Below are 10,588 nucleotides of genomic sequence, written 5' to 3' on the forward strand. Positions count from 1 at the left end.
TTTTTTTTTTTTTTTTTTTTTTTTTTTTGAGTTTTAAAAATATGCTAACTAAAATCATAATAAAAAAATAAATACCGTCTTTTTCTTAAATTAAATTGATTTACCACATAAATTTCAAAACAAGTCTAGCTTCAATAGTTACTTTCCCAATTTATAAACAAATTGTCAGTGAAAATCAGAATTAGGAATGGCATTGATTTTGCTGATAGCCTAAATACAGACAAATAATTACTTTACAGCAGATACAAACGAAAGAAATGAGTAATTTACAATAAAGTTGTAGTATATTCTTAAATTATAAAAGCAATATCTTTAACCATAGTTATATTAAATTTATCAAACTAAAATTTCATTTTAATCATACCAAGTCAGTAGACTTACTTTATTTTATAACAATAAATGTAATTTTTGTTAATTTAAAAAAAAAAAACATTTAAAATATTGGACACATTTTAAGTGACAGTTTAATTTAAACTTAATCTACTCTCTGCATTTCTTTCTACAAACCTATCTCAATAGAAAATGTTACTGAAATTTAAAATCAAAGTAATATATCTAAGCAGAGAACCACCATTTCTAAAATCTATAAAATAAAAGTAAAACCAATACTAACACATCACACTATTTCTATTATCAAATGCAATGTTCTCAAGTGCTTGCTTCAATCCACAAGATTCTCCATCACACACAGAGTATTTATCTACAAATGCCATTGACTTTCCTAGACTTCTACTGACAGGCTTGTTCTTACTGTTTTCTATTCAGCCATGATAGCTCTATAACAGTTTTAAACGTGATCAATAGATTCAATCCTATTTCCATTTTAGTCTTTTCTCAGATACACTTTTGTTAATATATTTCCACTTGTGAAGAAATAGGAAGAAAAAAAAAAAACAATGCAAGAAATACTAAACTGTTTTTAATAACTCATTTGCAATAAAGATATCTAACTCATAAAGCTCTATATTTTCTCGAATGCCTCTTATCAACTTGCTGCAAGAATCCTGAGCAGGAAATTGGAGAATGATACCAACTCCTCATAACTTGTTGACACTGAACTAGGGAAAATTATATTCCAAAAGAAATTGAAATTACTTTCTGTGTTCCTAATTGTATAACTTACCACAAATAATTTAACTTATCAATTATTAGCAGCAGTCATTTTCAAAATTGAATCAATAAAAATTTAATTTCTCTGCAGTGCCAGAAAAAATGCTCAAAACTCTGGTGTTATGAATTAATATTTGCACTCCTTTAGAAGTTGTGGCATTTTTCATATATTTACAGAAGAAAAATGTCTTTGACAGACTTACTCATTGAAGAGATTCATCATCAATACAATCATTATTAATTATCTATTATTCATTTCTCCTAGTATGAATTGAACCCAGAAGTGAAGACTACAATTAGGAACACAGAAAATAATTTCAATTTCTTTTGGAATATAATTTTTCTTAGTTCAGTGTCAACAAGTTATGTAGAGTCAGTATTATTCTACCAACAAAAGATAATAAAAAGATTTAAATTATCTATTTTGTTGCCTTCTCAATCCTATATGCTAATTACAAACATGATCAGTCAACCATGACTCACAATATATTCATATATCCAATGAATATGTCTACAGCTGTTGGTGGTAGATCTAAACATCTCTAATAGAACAATCAACTCTGCTGTTCTATAGAAGTTCGTTCAGATCAAGTCTGATTGCAGCTTTTGACTCTTACCAGGCTTAAAGCAATAAAAAAAAATGTAAAAAATAACCATTCAACTATCATGAAATTTCCCAAAACAAAATTTAATCTTGATGAGGTAGACCTATGATTAAAGGTGTTCTAACTATGATCATCCTGTCACTTTAGGAGTGTTGGAGATTACATTACTAATACTTCCTCTCCTTATCTTATTTGAGGGAGATTTGGTTGCTTTTTTTAACAAGTCAAGCAACCAAGAAGATATCAATCTTCAGTGGCTCATTAAAAATAACTAGTTGTTATTTATTGATAGGATTTAAACTCTTACTGGTAACCATTTATATAGGTGAGAGGAATATTTGCAGCTCAAATACATTTATAGCCCAAATCTCTACCAATGTTAACAAAATTCTTCAATGTTACATAATGCATAATTTTATTTCTTACATACATACACATCAATGAGACAAAAATGTGTCATGGTACCAGATAATGAATGTGGGTTTTTTTTTTTCACTATTTGTTTATTACCAGCTTACAACAACATTTTCTAAGTCCTTTTTGTTAATACAGTTTTACTAATGTCTAATACCAACAGCACATTAAAGATTTGTTTGTGATAACTGGCAGATTAAATGATTGCTATCTAGTAAAGCAAACAATATAATTGGCTGCATTTTACCAGTTACTTAATAATCCTCAATTTCTCATGATTTTCACATGAAAGCAATAGGTTTCTCTTTTGTTTTGTTTTTTTTTCTTTTTTAACATTACTGAAAGGGGAAGAGGAGCAGTTATATTTTCCTATTTGGACCTCATTTTCTGTAAACCTTTTTTACAACACAATAATCAAGCTGATATATTTACTATATAGTTAAAACCTACAATAGCATGTAATCATTGTATTAGAGGGTCATCTCTCTATAAACAAGAGCAGACATTTCCAAACATTGTTTAAGTCAAATATTATTAACTTTTATCATGGATCACCCAATAAACAATTTTTTTGTTTCTTTAACAATTTTACAACTCTCTCCTACCTAGCTTATCTTTATGGTGCAGGAAATTAATATATTGGTTGCTTATGGTAGGTGTTTTAGAGATGAATGCTCTGGGAGCAATAGCTATGGTTTTGGAAGGAATATCTATGACCCTAAGAACCATGTTATTAAAACCTGTAACTAAGAGCACAACAATTAGTTCTTAAAATAATCAACCAAACTTGTACAAAAATAAACTAGAATCTTTCCTCTTTTAAGTTGGTGTTAGTTTCACCTCTTAACATGATTAAATCTTTTAATTAAAAAAATATACTATTTTGATATCCTAAGAGATGTTTATCCTCTTAATAGTAAGTAGTTATGGAAATGAAATGACTGAATCGTATCAAATTGAATAAGGGACACAGAAAACAATTCCCTGGATTAAAGTTAGCCATCAATTCAAAGAGCTGTCTCTTAAAACATACAGATCACCACTAGCACTACAAGTACAATCAGCTAACCATAAACTGCAATCATTTTTGGTTAGCTGAAGAAATTGTTTCATTGTTTTTACTGTGATGGGAAAACTGGTTTATCAAAAAGTTTAAAGGAGTACAAAAAAAAATGTCATCTTGTAAAATATGTAAATCATAAATCTAAAATATAAAAACAATTAGATATTAGTTGTAATATAATTTAATTAACAACAGCAAGAATTTTCCTTCCAATAAGACTAGCACCAAATTTTGTAACAAAATGTAGTGACAATCAACTAAATCAATCTCAATCGACAACAGAGAATTCAGTCACAGAACAACCCTCTGCCGCCACCGAAAAGTATTTTGGTCTTCTATTCTACAGTCTCAATAAAATACAATTCCTCACACAGGTACAAGGCAACAAAAATGATTTCTAAACATCACAGTAAAACAGAAAATAATTTGGGGTTGGTGATTTAGTCCCTTAAACAGACCCCAGTATATGACTGGTATGCTCATGAAATACTACTGGAACTAATACTGCTTTTAATTGTGCCAAATTTTGAAACCAATATTGCTTTTTAATTGTAATGGAATATAAGTAAGAATAGAAGAATTTAAGAAAAGAAACAAAGTGATTTTGCTTTTTAACATTCAAAACTGCATTAATATACTTAATTACATTCTACTGAGCCAAATTAATCTCACTGGTATATTGACATGCTTATCTATAATTTCACAAGTTAAACAGCTTCTCAATAATCAACATTCGCAAATTTTAATCACAGATTGTATTTATTATATTTTTTGTTTTTTTTTTCACATTGTTGTTTGATTACTAAAAATAGAAAAAAAAACTGTTTAAAAAAAATAAGAGAAAGAAACAAAAGAAAATTTCATTCAACAGTAAGCTGCACATTCTGTACCCACTAGACAAACACCATAAGTTGTTAATTACTTTTCATTGATTTTGATTATTTTTCAGAAGTAGTAAATATATATATATATACACAAACAGACACACAATAACTAATTACTGTATTTTCGAATTTTTGTGCTTGAAAGAACAAAATTATAAGATAATGAATAACATTTTTTTTTTAATCTTTGATTAACAATGCATTAAAATATCATATACTGAACTAATAATAACCAACATTTATAATATTAGTTAAAATGTAATTTAAAAAAAAAATTATGTTGAATCGGCAAAATGTTGATTTACTTTCAAGCTACTTTAATAAAGATTAAATGAACTTTGTTGCTGTAACATTAATTTAAGGCTTTAATTACATACCAACAAATATCGATTGTATTTTTTTAGTTAAGGGACAAAATTTAGTAAAAACAAATAAGAATGTAAATAATATATATTATGAGATCGTCTCTACGTAGTCGTTCGACCTACTAGAAAAAGCAGCCAGATCACCCTTAAATCACATTCTTCCGTCTTAAATATGGAAACAACATAATATAGTTCTACATGCTCCTAAAAAGATGGGATGATTATGGTTGATCTGGGACTACAACAGAAGAAACGACCAGGTAAAAATAGCAGCCAAAACATCACTCTAAACACATCCTGCTGTCTCAGAAAACAACAAATTTGATAACGTCAGTCGTTACAAAATATCTGGTGAAGAAGAAAAAACGGGATGGTCACAGTTGGAACGCCTGTCAATATATGTCTGCTTGCTTAGGTCTGAGCTGTAGTTAAACAACCTCAGAGAAATGAAAACGTCAAGATTTAAACTCGGTAACTAATGAGAACGAAACTAAATAATACTATAAATTTTCTACTGTCTCAGCTTCTATTGGCTGCTGCCATTTCCAAAAATATTGATTTTTGACTTCGGTAAAAAGCTCTAAGTTTATGAAGGAGTGGGTAGTGACACGATGTGGTGTGCATGCCTTTGTCGGGAACATAAACGATATATTGATGTTGATATCTGGTTTAGGCATAAAACAATAAATATATATATATATACGAATCACTCCCAACATATTACTAGTACTTGTGTTATTGACCCGGCTCCACTAATATTGATTTCTTGCGTAAAAACAAATTCAATTTTTCGTGGAGTGGGGGAGAAGGATGCTTGATTTAAAAGTTTAAGTATCAATATAATACGCGAGGGAGTATATATATATTACTGGTGCTGATTCTAGTCAAAGAAAGCGGTTGTGTATGATAGCTCGTTCAGAAACAGCAGCCGAGTCTTCCTCAAATCATACTCTGTTATTTTTTTAAAAAAGGAGACCACATTGGTAATTTAGTCAGAGGTATACTAGGTCGGAACGAATTAGAAGATGGTCACAGCTCAAACAGTTTTGATCATTTGTATGCTCAATTAGGGCAAAACAAGCAAATGAAAGTTAAAGTTTGTCTGAGAAATTTGAACTCGGAATGTTCCCAACGATATTGGTGTCTACGCAAGTGCTCGACTGATTAGGGTTAGGGTTAGGTGTTAGGTTGTTGTTACATCTGGTACCTCTTTCCCTAAATATTATCGGCTTATGTATAATGAATCGGCTCTAATCTGGAATTGAAACTGGATTGCGAACAGATCAGCCAGCTCATTGATGGAACCTGTTGACAGAACTTATAATTGGTTGTTATGAAAACTACAAAATATTCAACCTAGTTTTTAAGAATTTCTAATATTACCCTTTAAAAAAAACCAGTTAACAGTAAAGCATAAATCAAAGAAAAGTAAAACTATTTGTCAATACACAGCAGAAAATCTAAAATAATAATAATAATAATAACAATAATAATGAATGAATGAAGAACATTTGTCGAAAAATTTTACTTTCCCTTTATGTGTCACTTCGGAAAGTGTAATTTTAATTTTGAAGTTTAGTAGAACTAAATTCAACAAATGTTTCGTTATTTGGTTCGAATCATACTTTAATGGAAATCTTAAAGACTTAGTCTAAATCGATTTCAAAAATTCTCATCACCTTTCATTAATGTGCAAGACGAAAAACTTAAATCAACAAGATAAACATCGTGTTTATCAATCAGCAGAAGTAAATATTTGGGTCAAATATATTTTCGATCAGATAAAAATAAACATATGATTTAAAGTAAATGAAATTTCGTAAACTACACGTCACTTTTTAAAAAGTTATATATATATATATATATATATGCATACATACACATAGACATATACACACTGAATCTTCGATTGAAAATGGGCTTTTATTTTAGCTTATGTATATGATAGTATCATAAAATAGATGGGATGTAACAAAAATACTGCCTCAATACATTCTAAAATATATTCTTATCACTGCAAATTCACGCTCATCAATCACTAAAAAGTGCGACCATGGAATAAAAGTTATGAAGTGTTGTTATTCCATAATAGTACTTTTCGAACAAAAAAAAAAGATCATAGTAAGGTGAGTTATGGAAAATGCTTTTATTACATTACGATCATAAATGAATTTTTGAAAATTATGAATTGGAAAAAAAATTATAATTGAAAAAAATAAAAATGAATAAACTGATTGGAGTTTTAATAAACTCAAATTTAAAGAACGGATAAAAATACATTTTATTCATTCTAAATACGAATAAAGCGATGTATACTGTTATTTAATAATATATGTTGTTATTTCTTAAATATATTGTTTCGAAATAATAAAAAAAATTGACATTTCATCGGAGTAGTAAACAAATAGGCGAACACCACGTGTTACGCTATTTACTTTGTGAATAACTTACACTGCCAGGCAGATCGAACAGCATACAAGTTTTAACAACTAGAATTAAATCAATAACTGTCAATATAGTCATCTATAAACAATGATCGAATTCTATAGAGACATATATTTGTGTTTATAAGTAAAATGACTAGTGTCAAAGCCAGTCCCATACATACGCCTGTTTTGAATACTAGAGGACCAACCAGCCTGGTAAGGAAAATTAGTTTCGTTTTAATTCATTCATAGAATTTTTTAAAATGAAATTCAAAATTATTCTGGGAATGTTTCATGCATTAGGACCAAATGTGTCATTTTGCAAGAATATCAACTAAAGGGACAATTAATAATTAACAAAATATGTTCAGAATAAGTGACGCCTCCTCCAAGACACGCGATCGCATGAGTGGAACGGCATGGGGATTCCCTGAAACGGGGAAACACCTTATTTAATATTGACGGTTACTATAATGGATCGTAAAACTAAAATACAGGAATCGTATTTAAAAAAGTAACTTTCGTTCAACGTTACAGAAAAAAATATATATAAAGCGAAGAAAATAAGAGGCAGTATTAAGAGTGTGAGAAATGTAAGATCCAGTCCGATCGATCATCACACGATCCACGATTGAGAGCAAAATGGCGGCGCACATTGAACATTATCACGTGACAGGCAGTAAATAAAATTCAGACAATATGCTACTTTTTCAGATAGAACCACACCAAAGAATATTTTTTTCACAATATATAGAAGTAACTCGGTGTTTTCAGAGTATTTTAACAAGAATCCGATGCTTCTAATATAGCATTTTGAATATTTGAATGAGTAGCGCCTATTTCATCATGACAGCCATTTTGTAAAGAAAGGTTGGAATGAGCGTTCGACACTTACCGACTCTTCTTCCTTTTCCATCCCCGTGGGCATTTGTGGTACCGATCTATTAATGGTTGCAAAATCCGGTAAGTCCGGAATTTCTTCTGCCCGAAAAACGGGCATTGGCTTGGAGGAATCCAGAGCCCTAGCTCTGAACGACACCTTACTCATCGTGATGACCCCAAATATGCTAATGAGATGGTCCAAAAACTAGCTTCGCTACCACATCAAGGTAGCTGAACGATAGCAGTGAAAATAGACAGTAAATGGTAGAATCCAGCAGCATGAATTATATTTAAGCAGTGAAATCAGTACTCCAGTTTTGAATATGTCTTGCGGTAATCCATATATTTTGATCATATTTGCAGGGAATAGTTGCTTTCATCATGGCGGACTGGAGACCCATCGAGCTTCTCCCACAATACCCTGCACGCGTGTCTGCGCGCGCAGCCTATTTCATTCAACCTCAGACCTATTAAACCGGCGGGAGAACAATCTAACTATAATTGTGAGTCTTAAGCGTTGGGCTAATAAATGTGGCGATTTTATAATTACATTATTTTTCTCTAAATATACACTATATAAAAATATAGCTGAAAAAAAAACAGAGAGACAGAAAAAGCAACCTGTAAAAACTAATAACTGAAAGTACTTCATAGAGTGTTGGCGCTTACTACCACTACTGTTTACGTTTTACGCATGTATGAGTTGCTTTTCTGTATCCCTTTAAATTTTGCCAATTGTTTACTATTTCGATTTACTCTGAAAATATCTATTATTACCTTCTCGCATTACTATACTTTTTGTTTGAATAATTGTTTTTAATTCGATCTGCGTTTGTTTTCTTGTTACCATTGAAGCCTTATTATTTTGTCTTTAGTAGTAACTTACATCACTGTCAATATACATAGTAAAGCATTTCTATCCCAGATTCAAAATAATTACGCTGTTTGTAAGTTTATCACTATGCATTATACCTTAAATTGAAATCGACACATTTGTTCAGTCATAGATTTGTTTATATTCACGTTCCGTAACAACTTCGAAATATACTAATAAACGACAAAATTAATTATTATTAATCATATACGTGTAATTAAGCATATACACACAATAAAGTCACTTGTGGAAATTGAAATATTCGTGTTCTGTTTTCTTATTGTTATTTAAAAAATCTTATTTATATCTAATTATTACATAACGGTTAACCCTAATCTTTTACTCTACACACACGCATACGTATTATGAATGGTATTACTGGTTTGGACACAAAATATAAGTAGTTGATGCTTTTGGAGAAACGTAACTGCCACAAATTTACTTGAGTTGTAATATATTTATAGTTGGTTTAGATCGTAAACATTGTAACTAGCTGAATGAGTTTTGTCAAAAAGAAGTTACTTTTAATTAAAAAATATTTCTTCTATGTAGTTTGATTGTCGTAGTTATGTCGTTAAAAACGTTCTGACAGTTCAAAAGAAAACGAAAAACCGTAACAACAGTTTACAGAAAGCGAGTGAGAGAGAGTACATATTTATAAATTGCGTGTGTGCATGTTTATATCTGAGCTAGAATCTTAGTTGCTGACAAGACAGACACACGTACACAAAGTTTTTATATGTACGCTCGCATCTCATTCTGCTGCTTTCTGTCGCTCTCTTATAGGTCATATAGAATATATACACACACACACATACATACATATGTCTATGTGTGTGCATTTATGTGTTTGGATACAGATAAATATATTTATGCGTATGTATGTATATAAATACCAACAGTGACCTCGAAAACAGCTTGCAAATGGGTCATGTCAATTTTGTCACCTTCAATAGTAATGAAAACAATCATAGAGCATCAAGACAACGTAAGCACCTCATCTACTCTGTAAACATGATCAACTCGCATTTAAGAACCCTTTCCGTCACTTCAAATGCCAGGACTCACTATCACTAAAGGATCTCTCCTGACAAATATACAGCCTTAACATAGCTAAAACTACATCACAAAAACCGGCCTTCTTCATGAGAACCATATCCCCAACAACTAACCACTAGCCATTTACTAAAGCTCAAGTAAAACCCATATAGAGTACTGCTCCCACGTCTGGGACTACTCCTGTCTATATGGAGGCATCCTAAACTGATTGGCATGAAACCTCTCATAAATATATTCCAACTTCTGACCCATAGATACACTGTCTCCTCTCTGCTTTTTCTACTGCTACTATAATAACAGCTGCTCCTCGGAACCTGTGGGTTACGTGCCATCTACTCTCATCTCCAGAGTTGCTAATTCGGCCTGCAAGTAACGGATTGCGCTACTTTTTAAAACAGCGCTTCTTTTTTTTTCGCTAAATTTTCAAATTTTCAAGAGTAATAATTTTTATTAAATTATCAACTTTATAAATCAGAACCAACCTACATTTAGTACATATTGTACGTACATATTTTATTTACTGGCAAAATTTTCATTTTGGGTTATTTCAAACTTGGTGCACTACTTTATGAAAATTTTGTGCTACGTTTTATGATATTGATGTCACCTCCCCCTCCCCCATTGTGTCTATTGTCCAAGACCCTTCAGTAACCACTACAACAAGTTCTTCCTTCTCAGAATGGCACCTCACTGGAATTTTCTTCCCTGCACGTTTTTCCTACAGCTATCAACTTGCAGTTGTTAGGCGTAGCATCAGTTTCACCAGTATTGAAGTACCTGTGGGGATCAAGAGTGCTGATTCTTCCTCTGGACCAAACCAAAATACAAAGTGCTCCATCATACTTTTTGTCATGATGGATAAAACAAACTACACACACATGTATCACCATCATTGTTTTAATGTCC

General features: G+C 31.1%; 1 protein-coding gene across 1 annotated transcript in view; it reads right to left on the reverse strand.

Annotated features, from left to right (window-relative positions):
- Nucleotides 1-8,193, reverse strand: part of LOC106869344 (enhancer of polycomb homolog 1) — a 143,820-nt gene extending 135,627 nt beyond the window's left edge. Inside the window, exon 1 of the mRNA XM_052968432.1 lies at nt 7,763-8,193. Coding sequence (XP_052824392.1) covers nt 7,763-7,915 — 153 coding nt within the window. The 5' untranslated portion in view covers nt 7,916-8,193. The remainder of the gene's footprint in view (nt 1-7,762) is intronic.
- Between the last annotated feature and the right edge of the window lie 2,395 nt (nt 8,194-10,588).

This window comes from Octopus bimaculoides, chromosome 6 (assembly GCF_001194135.2).
Source record: "Octopus bimaculoides isolate UCB-OBI-ISO-001 chromosome 6, ASM119413v2, whole genome shotgun sequence".
NCBI lineage: Eukaryota > Metazoa > Mollusca > Cephalopoda > Octopoda > Octopodidae > Octopus > Octopus bimaculoides.